Source organism: Harpia harpyja, chromosome Z (assembly GCF_026419915.1).
Source record: "Harpia harpyja isolate bHarHar1 chromosome Z, bHarHar1 primary haplotype, whole genome shotgun sequence".
In the NCBI taxonomy this organism is placed as follows: Eukaryota; Metazoa; Chordata; class Aves; order Accipitriformes; family Accipitridae; genus Harpia; species Harpia harpyja.
The window spans coordinates 16,680,936-16,702,219 of NC_068969.1; the positions used below are offsets into that span (position 1 = coordinate 16,680,936).

The 21,284-nt window shown below is 47.9% G+C and overlaps 1 protein-coding gene across 2 annotated transcripts in view; it reads left to right on the forward strand.

The window, feature by feature from the left end:
• The window catches only part of SYNPR (synaptoporin), a 111,600-nt gene that overhangs the window by 60,164 nt on the left and 30,152 nt on the right, over positions 1–21,284 (forward strand). The window contains exon 1 of one of the 2 annotated variants that reach the window (XM_052778356.1): positions 5,908–6,090. The exons of the other annotated variant lie outside the window; for it this stretch is intronic. Within the exon in view, the coding sequence (XP_052634316.1) occupies positions 6,067–6,090 (24 nt within the window). The 5' untranslated portion in view covers positions 5,908–6,066. Of the gene's footprint in view, positions 1–5,907; positions 6,091–21,284 lie in introns of those variants that run through there. 2 annotated transcript variants of the gene reach the window in all.

A 21,284-nucleotide genomic window follows, 5' to 3' on the forward strand; every position in this document is an offset into this window, starting at 1 on the left:
TATGCACCGACGTGCCGGCAGGCTGGGGCTGTACAGGCATCTCATCTCCCTGTCGTTTACATCCCAAGTGATGCTTACTTGTCAGCTGCCTTCCTTTCAAGCACTGTCCTTTTCTTTTTTTGTGTCTAGACAGCAGTAAGTTTTCTCTTATGCCATAAAAAGTTGAATTACCTTAGCAACTGTGTATTTCCAAACTTGCAGGGTAAAACTTGATGAGCCAGCAAATGTGTGGCATTTTGGCTGCCTGTGTTCATAGCTTGAAAACGCTATGCAGCACAAAGGAAAGAGCTCTCAGGTTTGCTCTCATCGTTGAAAGCTCACGTGATATTTGCTTGGAGGCTGAAAGTATTCTTCGCCTTGCTCTCCTTTACTTTATAATGTAAAAGAGCCAGGTATGATAAATGATATCGTCGTCCTGATGTTGTAAAGGGGATTGTGAGGTGGTGTTTTGCAGCTCCAGTGCCTGGTGGGATCTCTGACACATGCAATAAATATGCTCTGCAGTAGCACACCTGACCTCACAGCAGAGCATGTCTCTTATTTTCTTTCTTTTCCTCTGCCATGGTAGGAACATCACAGTTCAACTTCACACTTGTATTTTAGTTTTAAAACACTCTCGAGATGCTCAGAGCCATTAGCAGGGCAAAGGCTACCTCCAGGTATGCTGCTACCCTATTTGCTTCCACTTGTCGACAGAAATACGCTGTGCTTTTGGCAGATGAAAATGCTCCAGATGGTATTGGGAAAAGTGCAAATGAAAGATTTGATTCCAGCCCTTCCTTGCTTTAATAAAATCCTGTTCATCTCTTTGGTAGAGCCTTTTTTTTTTTTTTTTTTTTTTTCAGGGGCTTTTAAAAATGCATCCCTTCTCCTTTCTCTTACCCCTAACTCTGAGCTTGTGACCTTCAGCTCATCCCTGTGTCATTGGAAGGCGTGCTGCAGTCTGCCATTCAATGCACATGCCTTCCAGCATGTCATTCTGGTGCTGAGATCATAGTCTGTAAAACCTGGATATAATCCATTAATTGGGTTGTCCAACTGTCTCTGTGGTGGGGCCGGTTGCCAGGTTTGGGCCAGGCGGACAAGGTAGCGAGCGGTTCACGGGGTCTCGGCACCCAGCCGTGCATTGGTGTGGTGCAGACCTTCAGTGCATGCGGAGACAAATATTCCCTCGTGCCCTGGGATCCCACCGCCCGCAGCGCAACTGCAGCAGGGGCAGCATGTGGCTTGAAGTGCCCGGTGCTGCTCTTGGGCTTTGCTTGCTGCCCAGGCAGGCAATGTCCTCCTCCTGCAAAGCCATGGTAGAAGAGCAGGGAGGTTGAAAGGAGTCACTCTCTGGGGGTGATCCAACCCATGGGGCACTACCTGGACCTAAATTTGGCTTGGGAGGATGATGGAGAGGAGAGCTGTCATCTCCCCCATTAGCTCTAGCTGGAATGGTATGGTGTGCGTGTTCCCCATCGTGTGCTGTCCCGATGCTCGTGCAGTGCCCGAGTCACCACCCTGCATTAGCTTATTCCAGCACATTTCCTTGTTACAAATTTAGATCCATTTTGCAAATTGCTGCTGCGCTAGTAATTGAATTGAAGGGTGGTTTTTTGTTGTTTTTCTTTTTTGTTGGGTTTTTTTTTCTTTTTTCACTGGAGTAAATCAGGAATAAGTCAACAGAATCAAGCCCTTAGTGCTTTTAGCAACATGCTCATTTAAATTGGATGCAAGAGGGTGTCTGTGTTTACATTTGGCCTGCCAAGAATCTCTGTTTCAGAAACTGGCTTACATAATATGTCAAAATTGGTTTACTCATTAGCATTGCAAACTGCGTGAAACAAGCCACAGATTGATAAACTCGCAGCAATATTTGCATTCAGAGCTGAACGGCACAGGGGGAGGGGAGGTTCATTAGGAAATGTTCCATTTCCACAAGAAAAACAAATGGTTTCCAGTTACATATCTCAGACTTTGTTAATTTTCTGTCTTCCCAAATTTAAATAAAGATTGAGAGGGAAATGTGAAAATCTCTGTTGGCAAACAGGCAGCCTATCTTAATATTTCCTGGGCTGGTGAGTTATCTGCAGCAGCGGCTCAGGTTGGCCAATTCTCCTCTCGCCAGCCGGGGCTGCAGCCCCTCTGCCAGGCTCCAGCCCGCTCACACAGCCACTGCTGCCTTGATTGATGTTTTCTCTACAGCACAGGTGGGATGGAGGCTCTGATATTATTAATTAGCTCCTCCAAATGTGGAGTGGGCACAGATGTAGTAGTGTGGTCCAAAGGGCCCGTGGTGGTGCTGCCTGCTCCTGCCTTCGCCTGGCCAGGGCGAGCGTGGGTGCGATGCAGCCTTGGGCAGAGCTGAGGACCATGATGCTGAAAAAACTCACTCCAGCTCAGGTCCTCCATGGCAAGACCAATAAAACTTCATCTCCACCATGCAGCGTGTGATTTTATAGGCATCTGTAAATCTTCACGCACACGCGCGCAAGCATGAACAGGGCTTGCGGGCTAACATGAGCCAATATGTTAAGAGTAAAGCAACACAGCAATGAAAGGGTCTAAGTGTAACCGGTGCTTTTGGGCTCCCACTATGTGGGCTTTAGGTACCCTGCGGTAGGCTGTGGGAAGAGACAGCAAAGCGCAGTGGGGAGCCAGACGAGCAGGCCCATCTCATGCTGTCCTCGTGCAAATGCTTTCCGTGACTACTGTACCCAGGGAGGAGAAGTCTCTCCCCAGGCTATGGCCCTCACCGTTCCTGGTGTCACCGCACCCCTTTTAGCTGCATTGGCCATGAATCTCGTACAGGCGGGGATTAAATCTCTTCAGACCCTGAGTGATGTGGCAAAGCTGGCAGAAATCTGCTGGATGCGTACAGCTTTTCAGTAGTATCTAAAGGAGTTTGGAGCTTAAATCCCGTGAAGCTTTTTAGTTTGCTTTGAAACTCCCAACTTAAAAATCAAAAGTGGAAAGCTCTGATACAGCACAGAGGGAGACATGGCATAACAGTGCTGGCATTGGCAGCGGCTGTTTTCATGCTTGGTGATGCTGAGTGGCCCATCCAGTATTTCAGACGAATTTTTGAAAAGGAATCTAATAAAGCTGAAGAAAGCACCAGCCTGCAGTGCTGCAGGGTCCGCCGCAACCCGACAAGTGTTTTGCCTTGTCAGCAAACACCGACACATCCGCTTTCAGCAATGATAGACCTGATCTACAGCATTCATGGCATGTCACCGGTTCGAAAAAAAAAAGCAGGCTTTGATGTCCTTATGCCGTAAAGCCCCTGTTGCAGCGTTGTTTGAAGGAGGTGTGTGACAGGACAGGTCATCGCCTGCTGCAATTCATCATGCTCTGGCTAAAACTGCATTCTGCACCCCCACATCCTGCACAGGTGCCCAAGTAGGCACAGATTTTAGAGGGCTGAGACACAGCAGCTCCCAGGAGTGCTTCTGCAAAACTATTTTAATGGATGTTTTTCAAAGTTTTCAGAAGACTTTAGTGAGTTTAAGTAACAGCAGTTGTTAGCTGTGGGAAGGGAAAATAAAATTATCTCACTGGAAAATGAAAATGAGAGGTGTTTGCATTTCACTTACTGTCACACCTTGCAGCGAGAAGCTGGTCACCATGAGATACAGCGAGTTTCAGTGCCAGCTGGAGAGCTGAATGCAATGAAAAAGGCCAGGAGCAATGAGATGTATCAGCTGGGGAGCTCAGGCAGGCTGAGCATCCTCCTGCCATCCTCCGCCAATGTGTGGGAGCAACCCAGGCACCCACAGGTTGGAGAAGAGCTCTCCCAGAGGTGTGGGAGAGCTGGCATCACCCCTTGTGCTGATGCAGTGGGGGGTAAGTTTTGTGTGGTCTTCGGTCACCTTTGCCCATTGCTGGCTTTTGGTTCGTGTTCCTCTTTGGGTCCATGTTATTCCTACAAAACCTCCTCCACGCCTTGTCTGGGCTGCTCTGTCTTCTGTAGAGACGGCAAGGAAGAAGGAGTGAGATGTGTGAGCCCTGTCCTCGGGGAGGAAGGCGTGTTGGCCAACGCTAACCAGGTGAATGCCGAGACGCTACTGCAGCCGGTGTGGTGTGAGCGTGGCTGCGGAGCGCAGTTCCTGCGTGGATAAAGCATCAAAGGACTGCGCACGGTGCAGTGGGAGGCAAATGCTGCCCAGCTCTGCAGACCGGAGGTGCTGAGTTGTTCAATCTTTGTGGCTGGGACTCGGGCAGTGTGCACGGTAGTTGGCAAATGCTTTCACGTCTGTTAAAATGCACCGAGCAGCAGAGCAGTGCTTCAGCCTGGAGAACTCTCTCAGCACCGTGATGTCTCCTCGTTATAGCATCAGCCGGCATCAGGCTGTATCTGTTGGAAACGTGGGGCCACATCGTCAGCAGTGACATCTGTCAGCGTGGCAATGTGGGTCCTGCTCGTGGGAAAGGGGCCGGGGAGGTTCAGTGCTCATAAAGGACTGGTGGAGTCTCCTCTGTGCCTGGATTGTGCTAGAAGCGCCAGCCCCGAACAGATAAATTGAATTATCAGATTAGTTCAGGTCTCCTTGGTTTTGTCTTAAGAATTTTCCCTGTGAATTCCAGCTCTTCTTGCACGATGTAAATCCGAAGCCACTGGGGAAAAGCAATTGTGCTCCAATTTTGCTGCGTAGAGAACTGTTGTCACCCAGCAGGTGTTTCTGTATACCAGCATGTAACTTCTGTCTCCAAATAAAAGAGAAAGTTCACCTTGTGTCTTATCCGTTAAGTCACATGTATTCGAAAATATTTGGTGCAGTGTGTAGAAAAGAGAGCAGAACAGTGATAAACCCAGGCCTGATAAATAAATAGCATAGGGCGTGATTCACAGTCTTGGTTACACCAAAGAGCGCTGGGACGATGGGCTGGTGATGACGGAGGCTCACGGGGTAAGCACAGAGCCGGGCGCCTTGCAGGGGGGGATCCGTGGATCCATTTTGTGCTCTTAAAGTCCTGAACGCAGAGCGGAGACACAGGACCAGCCCCTGGTCCTCCTCCCGTTGGGAGGTTTGCAGTGACAGGGCGTGGGGTTTGTGTCTTTGTACAGCTGCGGGGGGCAAGCAAATGGGGCAGCTTTCCAAAGAAGTGGCACGCATTTGCCACTGATGTGTCCTGTTTGCAAACAGGTGCCTCTATGTTGGAGGCAATGAGCTTGCCTCCTGCTACCTCCTCTGCCTTCCAACACACACAGGGGTACAGCAAAGGTTTTGTTTGGGTAGATTAATAGCACAGAAATTTTCCTTTTTGGCGCAAGGGAACCCATGGGTTTCCCGTAGGTTTTTCTCTGGTACGCAAAAAAGGGCAAAAGCTCAAGTTCCAGGAAGACGCTTTGGCGGTCTGGTCCTGTGCGTGCACAGGAGGAGCTCAGTGCACATTAAAGTATGGGAGACCTGAGAGGTCTTTCCCCCTTTCTGGATGGGCTGCTTGCTGCAGCTGCGGGGCAGCTTTCCGAGATGCAGTGAAAGACATCTCAAAATATAACAGAGAGTCCAAAAAGCCCCCAACCCCAGCAATGAAGAAGCACTGCTCCGATGACGGTCTATAAGTGTCAAAGCTTTGGGGGATCTTTAAGCTTAGTACAACTTTAGCCCAGAATTGTGAACTGTTTCTGTCCTATAGAGCACGCACAAGGACTAAAGCGATGCTGCATTAGCAGAGAGGAAGGGGTTGCATCTCCCAGCCCGCTGTGGTGGTACCTGCACCACAACAAAGCAATCAGCCTCTCACCGAGGAGAAAGTATTCGCTTTCTCTACTTAGGCTGTGTGTAGTCATTGTCTAATAATATGAGCATTTTGCCATCTCTCTGCAAATAAGGCTGAGGCTGCTGCCTGATTGGTATATCATCTCACTTTCTCTCAGCATTGATTTTCTTGCTCTCCTTATTTGCTTCATAAAAAGCGAGGCAAGGAGCTGGTGCTCACTCGCTCCCTCTCCCTCCCTCCCTCTCCCCCTCTCTCTCTCTCTCTCCCCTGTGAGAAGCTTTTGGGAGCCTTTATTTTTAGTATGAGACAAACCTTGCTTTATTTCAGGAGGCGCAAGTTGGATTATAAATCCTTTTGTAAATGTGTATGGTGATATTTGCTCCGGTAAGTTATATGCATCTCTATTTATTTGTGTAACTGTACTGTTTGGGGGAGGAGTGGGGTTTTACAGGAATCGTGAAGCCCACAAAATTGTTTTTAGGTTTGGTTTCTTTGTACTGTCATGCTGAGCCCAACTGTTCCATGGTTTTTAGATACATTGAAATATTTTCAGTTTGTATTTTGCTTTGCAGAGGGGGGTACCTGCTTTGAAAACTTGTTTTGCACTTCATTTTACAGCAGAAACGTGGAGAGTGAGGATTAAAGGGTAAAGAAATTCTGATTTACCGTGTTCCTTCTGGCATTTTAAATCAAAGATGCCTCAAAAATAATGCAGCAATATTTGATATAAAGAAAATCAGTAAGAGCTATTTAATATTGATCAAGCCGAAGTATGAATATCTGACTGCATATTGCCTTAGAAAGATCAATCTAAAGTATGGCAGGTTGGCAGCAACATGCTCCTCATCAAAATGTATTAATGAAATAAAGAAAATCTTTAAAGTAATTAAAAAGCAGCTTGCTTTTCAGAGTGTAACATCATTAATACAGGTCAATAGACTGTTGCTCTGACTTTCTGCTCCCTGCCTCTGCTTTGTACAGCTCAGCAACCTCATTTCTCAGCGCTCTCGGCTAACTTGGAGACCTCTTTGTTACCTGTAAATAACAGTGAGGTGCAGTTATTTATCCTTCCCCGTCATAGCTCCGGGTGTGCTTCCCAGGCAATACAAGACGGTGATTGTAATAGTACGGCTGAGGAAAACAAGATGTATAGCTGTAATACTTTCGGACTACATAATAAATACTTGAATTTGCAGCATTATATTGATTAATTTATTGGCACTTTGATTCTTTCATACTTGAATCATATCCATGGGAGTCGATCGCTTTGGTGTTTCAGAAGTCTTTAAAAACTCCAGTTGTAGCACAAGCTGGAGCTGCTGTGAGAACATGCTTGAGTATATACCTGCTCAGAAAATCAACATATTAGACCCAGAATAATCTGCCTACTCTCATGATACCAGGGTATGCTAATAGATATATGAAGTGTACTTTAATAAGGTGTTAGAAGACTGTAACTGGAGAAGGTAAGGATGTTGTGCCTGCCAGTCCAAGCTAAACTCTTCCAGAGAGAAATTTCAGATTACCAATAACTGCTTAGTCATTTGGACCAGTTTAATTGTTCCTGCTTTTTTTTTTTTTTTTTCAAAATGGAATAGTTGCACTTGCCTGAAGAGCAGCCAATGGGAATATTTTGTGGCGTGCCCCTTCGCAGCAAGCTCATGAGCTCTGCTGGGGTCTGTGCCGTGGCTGCCCAAGCGTGGCTGGGCAGGAGCCGGTGCTGGTGCGCAGCATCCCACGGGCAGCCAGCCGGGTGCAGGGCGTTGTACAGGCAAGCCCACGCGCTCGGTTCCTGAAAATGTAGTTAACAGGCACCCAGTTCAGTGGCTTTTTCGGTTTTGCATGATTGCTATTTCGTAAGGACCATATATATTTATACCAGCTGCATAACTTGAATGTATGTGATCGGCACAGGGTTAGAGAACATCGTACATAAAATGTGTTATGTACCACAGGGTTAGAGAACATGGTACATAACAATAATTGTCTTTTTCACAGTTGTTTAAGTCCTCAGGTGTGGAGGGCATGGGTGTCTGAGCAGTGCACATCTCACACACTTTCTAAGCATAATCCTGCTTGCCTGAGGACAGCGTTAAGCATTTCTAACTTTGCCAAGCTGGTGTCTGGCTCAGTGCAGCGTCCTCCAGGTGAGCAGAAGGACGATGGTCAAAGAGCACATTTGCGTGACCCTGGAGGGGAAGGGGCTGGGCAGCATGAACCGAGGAGCACGATTCGTGCTTCCTACACCACAAAACTAAAGGCTTGGGTTTGTTGTGCCACATAACTCATCATAGCAGGGGTGCCAGACTGACCTGAAAGCTGGGCTGCAGTTTATTAAGGAAGCCAGTTGAGCTCATCTTAATAGCTTTGAAGCAGGAAAAGTGGCCAGGGATGGTTGGTTTGACTGCAGACAGAGGGAGGTCTCACCGCTGCCCCTGAAGGCAGGTTGCCAGTGGCCAAGGGAGTGTAAGGCACAAAGTGAATAATGTGGTTAAGTCCATCACTGCAAGACTTTTCCTTGGCAGAGGAGCTTGTGGCTGAGCAGAAATGATCCCATCAGCCCTACATGCCATCTCTACAGGATACAGCTGAGACAAACCCGGGGGGGGCAGGAGAGCTTGCCCTGCTCCTCATGTTGTACATACGAAAGTCTTCAGTGTTCATGGTTTTCCGTCTGTTGCCTTTTGCCCATCCTAGCGTGGCGATGTGTGGTGCTCCTTCATCTCCAGCTGCTTGGTGGTAGCAGATCTGGGGGCAGCTTCTCCCCACTTCAGTACCTCCAACCACCACTTGCCTCTCGGACCTTGGAGCAGCCTCCATCACCTCCTCAGGAGCGTGACATGCTCTCTATAAGAGAGGCTGATGTGCAAACCAGGGCTCGGTGCAGCTGCAGGGACAGGTTCACAGCACAGTGCTTCACAAGCTCCAGGGCTGAAAATGTGAGATCTGTGCCAGTGGGATGGAGGAGTTGCTGTCCCCTTCTAGCAGGTGCATCGGGGTTTGAAAGGAGTTTGAAGCATTATTTTAGGGGTGCCTGGATCCTGGGGAACTTCTTTTCCTTTGAGACTTGTCTCCTTGGCTGCTTCTCTGGCAGCTCAAACAGTTCCTAGAGAAAGTCCTTAAACTCTTAAAATATTGATTTCTGAAATATCTGGCTCCTCCTGAATGCCAGATACTCTTTTTTTAGCCAAGTCCTTGGAAGACTTAATGAGTACTTTCCTCACCTTTGTTAATCCTGTTCAGATCAATAGGCACTCTACAGGGGGAGAGGTATTTGTGCTGATATTGGATAGCAGCTGCCTGTCACTGCTGGTGATGGCAGGTGGTGGTTTCTTCATCATGTCCCTCATGATTAGGAGTTCCTGTACAATTATATGACCATTTTTTTCAGGGCATATTTCCCTCTACGTAGGATGGCAGATGGTAACGTGACCTAGAGTTTGGTCTTTCCTGATTTTGCCTTTGGGCTCTCTTTCCCTCAGCAAGCTGAGCATGAGTCGTTTCAAACAGTGGCGTGGTACACCCTTGCAAATACAATGTGTTTGTGTGTGGTGGGCTGGGGGCTCAGCCCAGCTAGTCTGAGCAGAACTGGGGTCCCCGGGTCCCTGCCTGAGCTCTGCCTGCATGGGTACCACCATGGGATGCAGGCGTGCGGGAAGGCGTGAGGAGAGCCGTGGACTGGGGACGGGCAAGAGCCACGTCCCCGTTGAGCGCATCCCTGCTCCGTCATCTCGAGCCGGCGTGGGCAGCCTGCTGTAGGATGAAGAGATGAAGCTGCTGCCTGCCAGCGCAGCACACACGTGTCCCTCCGCAGGACGCAGGGCTGCTAGAGAGCCCAGGCAGGCCCGAAGGAGAGATTTAGCTCCTCGCCAGGGCGTGCGGTGGCATAGAGCCAGCCCTGAAGAAGTTGGAAGGGGCCCACCTCTGTGTCTGGGCTGCAGGCGAGGTTGAGGCTGGGGACCCACACGCCTGCCCGGGCTCATAGGGTCAGCGGGAGCAGAACTGTGGAGTGCTTGCTTAGTCTTCATTCAATTCAGTGTCCAGTGCAGGTGGAGGGTCTGACTCTGCTTGTCCTTAGTTTGCAAATGGGATTGTTGCCCTTCATGCGAAGGGCTGCTCAGAGCCCTTGAACCTGCAGTGAAACTCCTCGGTAAGTGAGCGCTGGGGCCAGAGACGTGACCGTACTGTGAAACTTCAGCCTTCCCCTCCCGTCATGTACCACCTCTTATGTTGGAGGAAAAAAAAAAAAGAAACGGAAAGAAAGGAAAATGAGAAAGATGTGCTGAGCCCTTCTGTAGAGGCAGGGGAAGAGACAGGTGATCAGCATGGGGTACCGTATCTGTAGCTGCAGCGCTGCGCCTTTCCTCTCCTCTCCAAGCCGCCGGGTGCCGGGGCTGTCTGTCTGTCCATCCGTCTGTCCGTGCGGTGCGCAGGCTGTCTGGGTGGAAGGGCTCTGCGCCACCTGAATGGCTGCACAGCGGCTCATCTGTCACTAAACTTCCCCGGCGCCGTGGCAAAGCAAATATGCTGCAGCAGGCTGGAAAGCTGTAAACATATGGGCACTAACAACAGATTAAGTGAGTGATTTAGTCTAAGGGGCTTGGTAGATTACCATAAAATGTATCTTAATTAGAAAAGCAATCAAACTTGCACAGAGTCAACGAGGATGAAACGTCCCTGTTGGCAACAGTGAGCGGTCTGTCCCTCACGCCAGGGGATGGGGATGGCGATGGATGTATCTCATGCCCACTTTGGGGGGGGTTTGCTGTGGTTTGCCCAATCCAGCTATGGGTGGAGGGTACCCTCATGCTGGATTATTTGTTCTTTGAGCCATGAGACCATTCCGTGAGCTGCTCAGAATGAGACTGATGGTGAACTCAGACTCCTTCAACAGCATTAACAAACCAGAAGCTGCTGAAGGTGAAAGAACAGAGCATTTGCACATTTTCCTTAAAACTGTGTGCAATTACCCAAAGATATATTTGAGTGTTTGCCATGTATAGCACAGCTAGTCCCAGATAAAGGATTGGGGCTTCTAAGTGCTACCATAACACAAATAATTAATAAGTCTATCTCCCTCGCTGTGTCCTCATCTTTTTAGTGAGCGTGGCCATAATTAGCTTTCACCTGATTCTGAATTTATAGCATGTTCAGTTGCTTTTTTCATTCTGCTTGTGTTTTCTTTGCTTCCTTATTTTATTGGCCCTGGTTTTATTCCACAGGCCTGAATCTACAGATAAAAAAAAGCTAGATAATCATCTCCAGCAGTGCAGATATAAAGATTGCAACAGCAAAAAACATACTGATGCATTATTGGTTTTGTATAAGTGCCTGCTTTTTTGCGGTGTCTGGGAGGATTTGAAGTACATTGGGAAGTGGCACAGAAGATGTACAGCAGCTGCTAGCAGCTGAGAGAAAGGAAAGGATGCCTGGTTATTTCAGAATTAAGTGTTTTGAACCATGAAGGAAATGGAGAACATTCAGGCAAGGCTTTTGCCAAGTTTTTTTTGTTACCTTTTTTTGTGTTTAAAAGCAGGTATGGCTGCAGATTTCAGGGAACGCGAATGAAAGGGCATGAAAAGAAAAAGAGGTAGGCAAGAGGTGTGGAGGAGCACAGTAAGGGGGAGGATGCAGAGGAAACAGGACAACTTAAGCTGTCCAGATGAAGTGTGTCAAGAGCTAGTGAGATAAGGAATATTTTTTTATTTCAATTTAAGGACACTGTTATTAGCATTTCCTAAAAATATTCATGTTTAGGTGTTGCTTTTTATGATTAAGTGTGGGGAAGGAGAGCAGTGCCGTCTCTGGGGACAGAGTGTAAGAGGAGTGGAGGAAAAGAAGAGGAAAGAGGGGTTTTAATTTTAAAAATGTTTCTTGCTCAAAATGCTCCCTGTGAATTCCCAGCGCTCAGCAAAGCAAACGTTCATTTATAGCCCATCATTTTAATTATTAGAAAAGAAATTATTTTTACCATGTGGGCTGATAGTTAGCCAGGAGCAAATTCTTCTTCCAGCCTTTTACACAGAGGCGGGTGCTGTGGTCGGAGCCAGGTCCAGTGGAATTTTCCATCCAAAACTGGTTTGAGATGAGCCAACGGGTCCCACGTTTGGGTCCCACCTGCACGGGACACCAGGCAGAGCTCTGGGATGGAGGGCTCGAGCCATCTTCCATTGTAAAAGGTGCCATGGCGAGGCTGCGTCTGGAGCAAGAAGGGGACATCTGCGATGGTTGGATTAATGAAGGACACCCTTAACGGGCCTCAGTGGCCAGGGCTGCGTGGTCCCTGGAGGGCTTTGCAGACATACTGCCTAGAAAACCAGCCGTGCTTTGCCAAAAGCAGAGCATTGGTTCCCAGTGGTCCTGCTCATATGAGTGGGGCTGAAAAAAAGGAAAAAAATGGCCAGACGTCGTCTGAAAGAGTGCTTCTGGGTGTGTAAGGAGGGTTGGAGGCCCCATTGCTTCACAATTTGAAAGCGGTCTCAAATTCTTGCGGGACAAGGCTGTTGCGCCAGATTATTAATCCCAAGGGTTTTCTGGATTCCTTCCCAAGCTAAATAATTTTCACCCATTTCCTTAAATCTGCTTGAGAAAGGAGACAGAGCCGAAGGCAGGCATGCGTGCGTGCGGGGCGGGTGGGGGTGAGTGGAGAGGCAGCAGATGACACCAAATAGCTACACAGCAGCACAGGGAGCCAAGAGGAAGCTACTAATGGCCTCTGATGAGCACGAACGTGATAATAATGAGGTTAATGCCCTTTCATTCACCCAGAAACATCTTAGAGAACGTATAATCCCTGCTAGTCAATGGGCAATCGTTAGGTCATAAATAATACAGTGTGATTGAAGGACAGGAGCCTTTCCTGTAATAATCATTTTCAGCCGATGCTGACCCAGGGAGGGTTTTGTTGCAGCCCCCACGCTGTGCTCCGCAGCGGGGACCGAGCTGCCGGAGCATTTTCTGGTCAGAGGAGTGCTCCCACCTCTCGTTTCTGCTGAGTGCATCTGTCATCAGAGCAGGAAGATGCTCCGCCGGAGCCCAGGTCTGCCAGGTAGTGCTGGAAAAGAGGAGCTGAAGCTAATGGAAAGAACAAAGACGCAAATTAGATAAGGAGGCAGTTACAGCGGCCGTCAGATGGTGCTACCAGGGGCCTCGACCCACCCAGCAGTGCCTGGTGGTTATGCTGGGATTGCTGGGGATGGAGCTGGGCTTCCCAGCTGGGAGAGGTGCCTTATCCCAGCCCAGGGGCAGACAGTATGTGCATTGCGTACAACACTGCTTTTGCAAGCTGGGTTTGCGGTGCCCTGCCATCCAGTGCTGCGGCGGAGGAGGTATGGTGTGGTCTTGGTCGTCGTTGAGCCCCTGAGGCTGTATCAACCCTCAGGGGTTTAGCGACATTAAGTCCAGGGGCACTTTCCCTTCTCAGAGTGCTTCCCATGTGTGGATATCACTCAGCCGTAATGTAATTCCCTGTGTTTATTAGAGGGAGTAAATCCTACTTAGTAATAACTTGGATCATGCTCTGTATGCATTTCTGTTAGATCATGGGCCATTTTGAACCCAGATGCTTTTACATCCACCAAGTGAGCAATGAAACGAGCAACCGTCCAACCTTTTTTATTTTATAATTAAATGTTTACACTTGTTACACAATAAATCCCATATAATCAGCCTGTAAAGCCTGCACAAAACCTGTGTTTTCAAGAGGGAGCAGGAACCAAATTACATTTATGCGTGAACCTGCATGTTTGCTGGGTTGCTGAACCTTATCTGTTAATAAAATAAGAATTAACATCACCTGTTAGAAAACCTATCCTTTACCTGACCATGGCTTTCCTTGCTTTTTCCCTGTAGTCGTCACAGGTGGTTGATGCCAAAGCAGCTCATGAGATGATATGGGCACGCGGGGGGGACGCCTGGCATGGGCAAGAGGAGGGGGACCCAGCCCGGGGGTGGCCACTCTCCCGGGCTGGCACTTGCAATGCTCTGGGCACTGTTGCAATGTGGATCCTGGTAGAGACCACCACAGTTGTCTTTTTTACCAGCAGTCTAGGACTGGAAAAGTTTTCAGGCCCCAAAAGGCGTGCATGTCTCTGCTGAAGTGATATATGTCACAACATGAGTTATTCAGGGATCGTATGTACAAATCTAAACAAATCTGTCCAAGTTGTGCTCCCACCTCCTTAAAAGAAGAGGGTACAAACGTGGAGTTGTGGAGACTGCAGAGGAAGAGCTGTAGCTTCCAGACTGCTCTACAGCCATGGGGGAGAAAGGGCTGCAGGCTGTAAATGCAGCAAAAGTACTGCTCTGTGATACATCCCAAATGAGGCAGTGTACACCCAGTAATTAACCCAGGTACCTGTAAATCTGTCTGCAGCAAGTATTGGTGTATTTTGTTTCATGGAAGACTCGTTGCCAATCTGTCAATGTCCACGTGCAGAAAGCAATTTATACAATAAATAAACCCCAAACCTCAGGTCCTTGTAAACATCTTCAATTATCTCAAACCTTTGACAAATGGTTAGAGGGGCTGGAAGAGCTTAGCATCTCTGCCCTGCTTGTGTAAGTAGCTTTGTCCTCTGACAACTTTTCATTTCATAGAGTCCAAGAAGAGACGCTCTAAATACGTCTTTATTTTCTGCTTGTTAACTCTTCCATGCATGCTGCCAACCTTAGCATTAGCTTTCAACTTTATGGCTGACCCATTAAATACCGGATGACACACATCTCATCAGCTTGCATTACATTTTGAACTTAATAAATAGGAAAGGCATTACACAGATTCTGTCTGGCCATCTGGAGGAACAATGTTCTTTACCTCTACGAATGGCTATCTAATCCTCTCATATACAGTTGGGTTTTATTCTATTAAAATATAATGAGAAAAGACTACCATACCATTATGTGGTGGAGCTAAATGGGATTTTTAGAATAATCAATGGAAGATGAATAAAAAAGATAAAGATTTTCTTCAAAGAGAGAAGATCGTCTCCTTGGGATTAAAGTATTGTAGAACCAAATTATTATAACATGATCTTTACTCACTAAAAATGCCCCAATTTCATTTCCATAAATCTTTCCATTAGGAGTCGAATTAAGTATATTTTTTTTGCTTTAAAAATGCGAAGCATTAAATGAAATGCTGTGCTTTAAACAGAGGATGCTGCGACGTTCCTGCCTGCTGTGGGGTCAGGTGTTTCCGTCCAGCCGGCGGCATCGAGGGCTGCTCTCTGCGGGGTGCCCTAAAATGCCAAACCGGGGTTTGCTGCTGGAAATGCCCCGGCAAAGACCTCAGCCAAGCGGGGAGGTCCTGGAGCGGGTTGGTCCCCTCCAGGTGGGTGGCAGTAGCCGGGGACGTGGCGGCTCGCGCTGCGTGGGTCCCGCCGGCCTCAGGGGCTGCTGGAGAACTCCGTGTTTTCCAGCAAGAGCCGTACTTGCCACACGGCATGCATAAGAAAGGGCCTCATTTGCTTAGCTCAGTGTAAAGCCATACAAAATTGTTGATGCAAGGATTTTCCTCCAACGCAACTGTAGTTGCATTTCCATTCCCCTTTGGTGGAAACGCTAAGTCTGAGAGCCGAGTGAAAGCTATGAGGTGCTTTGTGTGAGATCTAGACAGGTTGTATGTCCCCAGCTCCACCAAAAGCCCCTTCCCAGCTGCCACCACATCCTGGAGGTGCCCGTGGTCTGCAAGTGCCTCCTGGTGTGGGACGGTCACTTGAGTGGTCCTTCAGCGGTGTGCTAAAACTGAGGCACCGCTGAGGTCGATGTTTGGGCAGACGTACAATGTTCCCCAGACGGGGCATATGTGGTTCTTCAAGCCCCAAATTCCGAGATGTTCCCTCATCCCTGGGCTTTCCCCTCCTTGCAGACCAGGTCTGGGCAGGCATGGGATTGTTCTTTGCAATGGTGCTGTTTATTTTTAAGGGGACACACTAAATCCCAGCAATTAGTGAACGATTGCTTTAGGGTTTATTTCTCAGCAGGAGCAGAATATATTTCAGCTTTCTCCCTGTATAGCTGTTGAAGGAAAATGACTCCTGCTAGTCATCGCCTACCCCCCCAGCACTGCGTTGGCTGCGATGCTATCCACCTCCAATTCATCAACCAGTCAAGTTGATATAATTAGGAATCCCAAAGTCAATAATCTGATAATCTCCAGTGCACAAAGGCTTGTATGTAGGAGAAGTGATTCCAGGAAGTCTGCAGCTCAGATCCGTGCAGGAAAAATGCCAGATTTTAAAAAAGAAACAGGCAGAGACCTGGAGGAGAGAGTGCTTCCTAATCCTTCACTGGTGACATATTTTGGGCCATCAGCTCTGCAGTAAATGTTTTCCCGTACAGTCATTTAGTGCCTTTGAACCTTCCCTTTACAGTCTTAATAATGATGTTCAATTACTGGTTCTGCTCTATAAATAAATAATCTCAGTTTTAACAAGACGCTCTGCTGGGTGAGCGATGCTGGCGGGGGGGGGACGTCTCCGGGGCCCTAGGAGCGGCACGCTCCCTCCCTGCTCTCACGTGTGCTGTTGGCCACAGCGAGCAGCAGAAAGTGTAAAGCAGTATAACGTTTGGCAAACGTTTTGCAGTGTCTTTATTATGGCGATCAGGAGAAAGGGAAGCCTTACATCCAGAAATTATGCCGGAAAAATATGTCTTTGTAAAACACTTTGAATGTGTGAAATGCCTAATAAAAGAGTAGGCGTTTCAGATATTTCAGGTTGCTCTTCAACAGTGTCAGGGTTTCCCTTGGCTTTCCAGTGTTAGGGCAGGAGTGGGGAGCCAGGGGGACCTCGCTGGGAAAGCATCCAGCAGGTTCATTCCCATTTTCCTCCCTCAACCCCAAGTAAAAATGTTGAAGACCAACCCACGTAGTGAGCTTCATGTCCCTCGCAGCCTGTTTTTGGCCACCACAGCTCCAGGCAAGACAGACATAGTTTCTTTTTAAGATCTCGCCATCCTGGAGGAGTCACTGAGGAGCCCTCAAGCAGAGCGAGGATCTCCCCATTGCACCAGGATGGATTTGGGATGCATCCCCAGAGTGGCTCTTTCTCGTCTGCCAGCGAGCTGCCAAAGGCTGCTGCATGGGGCAGACGTGCTCCTGGAAAAAACAAGTGTCTTATATAAAAGTTTCATCAATTTTAAATGACAGTGTTATCTTCCTAACGGGATGTTTTAGCTGTAACATGCTCTACATAAGCCTTTTAACTCGCCTTGTCAGGAGCCATTCTGTCTTCTGTTGCGCACAGCGAGCCTGTCGCTCAGCAGGCATTGAGGGGAATTGTCGGAAAGCCAAACGTGGAGAAGTGGAAAAGCGATGGGAAATCATCCCATTTTTCCTTTCCACGGCAGGATGAGTGATGTCCAGGGTCGTGCGCTGAGGTGCTGCCAACTGTCTAATGCACAGCTGGGACTTCAGCTCCCGCGGGGCATCGCACACCCCGAGCCCCCGGCCACCAAGAACGGCTGGGCTGGAAAATGAGGGGACCAGCCTTGAGTCTGGAGTCTGGATAAATAACAGCTCCTGAATACTGAATTAGAGGATCCACTGCCATCGCGTTGAAGCCTGGCATCAGAAGAAGGAGGGCTTCCAGCTGATCCTGTGAATCAGCTGATGAACATTTTTCTGCCCTGAGCCGGTGTGAGGAGTACGTGCCGTGCTGGAAATTATATTGCTATTTTTTCTCAAAGTGCTAAGGAGCCAACTGATCTTTAAAACATGCTAATCTGACCTGACAGTGAAGGCTGTTTATTATTGCACGATACCAGAATAAATATAATTTCTGTTCATTAAGTTAGACTATGGGATTTACCTGACTTCCTTACAAAAGCATACTAGTAGTGCAGGCCAAGGCTGCAAGGTCATAGAGGGAATATCCCATAACAGGAGCAGGGGATGGGGTGTTAATCACCATACAGAAAGGCATTGCGAGCTTCAGAGATGTGCTGCCTCGTTAGAGATGTGTCTGAAACCACGTGGAAGAAGGGTGATCTTCCAGCCAGGCTGGACTGGAGACGGGAGACGTGCATTGCTCCAATCCATGCCAGGGAGCACAAATAATGTCCCTTCCACCCCCTCCCTTCAGTCTATGGCCTCATCGGGGGGGTTGGTAACTGCTTCGATAGCGCGTATTGAACAAGCGGGATGCTTGCTTGGGGTGTTATCTCGCATGGAACGTGGACCATTGATCCAGGTTGGGGACAGGCATTTTCCATTTCCCTGCAAGGGTCCAGGCGGGTGTGAAGGCACCGACCTCCCCATAGCATCGCTGTTGCAGGAGGGACAGGGTGCGCAGGGGACAGGAGCAGCCCGGCACAGCCACGGCAGCAAAGATTTGTTGCCTCGAGTGCACCGTGTTTCTCCCGACTGCTGCTCCTCCGGGGAAGGCAGACGCAGCACTGACCGTCAGGGCTGAGCCTTGAGAGGCAGCAGCTATGTGATGACCAGAGGTAACTGTGTGCTGGGGAGATTTATCTAATATGAAGGGGAAAAGCAATATGCATGCACACTGCAGATGGGACTAGCGCTGAGTGTGGATTTATAGGTAAAGAGTAAATAGGAACATAGGGAAACGCTTTCCCTTTCTCCATAAACTTTTCAATTTCAGAGAGGCCAGATTCAATAAAATTATCTCGCAGATGGAGGTTTTATTGAATCTGGCCCATAAAGCTCCCATTATGGGGTTTACAACTGCCATTTACACAAATCCTGCTATAATAAAATACAGTGGTGTTTACAGCATTCCTGCAACTGCCACAGAATTACAGTGTGCACAAAACACGATGAGTAAATCTTGGCTTATTGCACCAGGCGCTCCACTGACAACATAAAGCAGCAAAGCTTGGAGGGGGCGGGGGGGGAAAGGAAAAATCCAGAGGTGGGAGGAGAAAGTTGCTTGGGCGAGAGGAGAATTATGCCTGCTGCTTGGCCAAGATACCCCAGGGAAATGCCACTGATTTACAACCCTCACCCTGCTCTCCTTCAATGCAAAACATAAATATGCTTCCAAAAGGTGCTGCATGGCCTCGGCACACAGCTGTGGGGACTGGCTGGGCGTTACTGGCAGCTGGGCGATCCCAGCCATCAGCAGCATCTGATCCAGCCACGGCAGAGAGCCAAGCTCGGGTTGGCTGAGGACTTGCTGAAGTTTGGTATAAAAATCTCCAGCTGGGTCCTTTTCCCTTTCCCACCTGCCTTGGGGATGCTGTCTGGGTGCTTGTAGCAGAGTGTGGGCTGAGTAAGGATGGAAAGTGGTGGGCAGCCCTGGTGGGTTGTGGCTGGAGAGGAAGGAGGCTGAAGTGTTTGCTGAATGAGTGAAAGCATCTGAAAAGCTTCTGGTTAAGAGCTCGGCTTGGGGCTAAAGGGTGAGTAAAGGCTAGATCTGAACTGTCTGAGGGACTGAGACTTCAGGTGCCTGAGTCTGCTGTCAGAGATTCTCTCAGTAGGGGAGAGGAAAAACTAGGAACTCTGGAGGAGATCCTTTCTGAGAAGGAATAGCCTGGGCTGTGTTTCTGGGCATGGCTTCATGGCCTTGGTGAATAAACATGGTGGCACACATTTATACTGATTTCCAATACTTGATTAAAGGAGATTCATTTCAATGGCATATCTCCTCTGCTTGTCCCCATGCTGAGAGCTGTAGCTGAGAGGCGATGGCTCTTCCTTTATGGCAGGTCTCTCTCACACTGCAGCCTTTCAGTTCCCTCTTTATATATCACTGCATTAATCTTTGTGCCTCCCCATATATCTGCAAAACACTTGCATTTGCAACTCCACTAATTAGGCCAGAAAGCAGGTCAGCACTAATCTCTTCTGTTCTCCTTAATATATTGTTTTCTGACATCGCCTCACAAATTAAACTGAGATGATTAATACTGATTTTCAGTGCTGTGCTACATGTACAGGCAGAAACTTCTTGTATTTACAGAGGAAGTGGCTCATTTAGGATGAAGGAACACTATAGTAGAAACATTTATTTCATGGCACATACTTAACAAGTCAATTCACGGTAAAGTTCAGCTTTCTATTTTTCAGCGAGCTCAGCATGAAGAATTCATTCAGTCAAAGTTTTTATCAACTCTCCCTATCACTGGGCACGTAAATACCTTTGCAAATCTATCCTCGGTGATATGCCCTGGTCATATTGGAAGTGAGTAGCAGGGTGGCAACTTGCATTATTCTCCTGTTATTCCCTGTGCTCCATCATGCTCAGCACATCACCTTACAGCCGGGAAGACTCTCCCACCCCAATGCTCAGGAGTCACCCTGTAACCTGGCAGTGTCTGGGGAAAAGATGCACATGCAAAGCTGAAGTCCAAGGAGGCTGCTGAAATGCCTGGCTTTGCTCATGCTGTGAATTGGGAGAACTAAGATTAATGACATGTTTTGCAGAGCCTTGTGCAGTGAGGGCAGGTCTTTTTTTTTTTCCATTTATTATATTTCTGTATTGCTTTTACTGAATCATTCAGTCTTTATTTTGCTATTACATCTGTTTGCTGTATAATTTTTCAGTGTTCATGTTTTCTTTTCCAGATGTGTGCACTGTTTGTTTCCTCTGCATTGCTGACTTTTAACTTATTTAATTGTGACTAGATCAGGCATTTACTTGTCATTTCCCATATCTGCCCCACTGTAGATCTCAGAGTAACTCTGTTAAAGCTGATGGAGTTACTTCAGAACTATAGTGCTACAATCAACAAAACCTAACCTGTCCTTTCATTTAAATTACAACTGTATAAATAAAGTGTCCCCGCTTCTGCTCAGGGTCTTCCAAGGAAGCCTACATCAATGATGTTTTAAGACACCTGTGCCTGCTTCCAATTCTTCTGTTTGAACCCTGGATATAAATATAAATGCTGATGTGTCTCTGGCCTGCATGTGCCCTCCTTCACCTTTTTCTTCTGGAGGATTAAGATGTGATATGGGTTTGCATCAGAACCACCCAAGCTCTTTGTTCATGTCCGGTTTGCCTGAGCTTATCCTAAATCTTAATTATTTTTTTTCTGTTTTGCTGAGTGTCAGTTTACTGCACCTCTATATCCGTCTTGGGTTATGGTAGTAATTTAGGAAAAGTAATAAAAAAAATTATTGTGGTTTTTTTCCAGTCATACATGAAATGGAAGAGGGGCAGCACGATTTTGTGTTTTGCCATGTAATGGGATGGCAGCCACGTGAACTGTCTTGGTCTACTATTGCTACTCCTGGTTGTTGCATATAAATACTGCTGCCGGTGTTTTATTTGGGTTAAGACTGAGTCATTATGCTCAGTCAATATTCATGCTTCTCTTCTTGTCCAAGCTTGCCTGTCAGTGGGGTGATTTAAATAGCTGCCTGGGTTGCGAATCCCAAATGGGGTTCAAGACAGGAGGGGAGGGCTGAGATGCCTGGCACAGACAAACGGTGATGTCTCTGTCTACGCGTGGCAGCAGAGCTTCACGTTTTGTGGTTCTTTGTATTTGCTTTCAGGTAGGGCGCAGGAGTAATGTATGGCAATGCTTTGAATGCACGGAGTGATGGATAACCTGACCCGAGGGGGCCGGTGCCGCAGCGAGAGCTGCTGCATGGATCTGCTTGTGGTGGT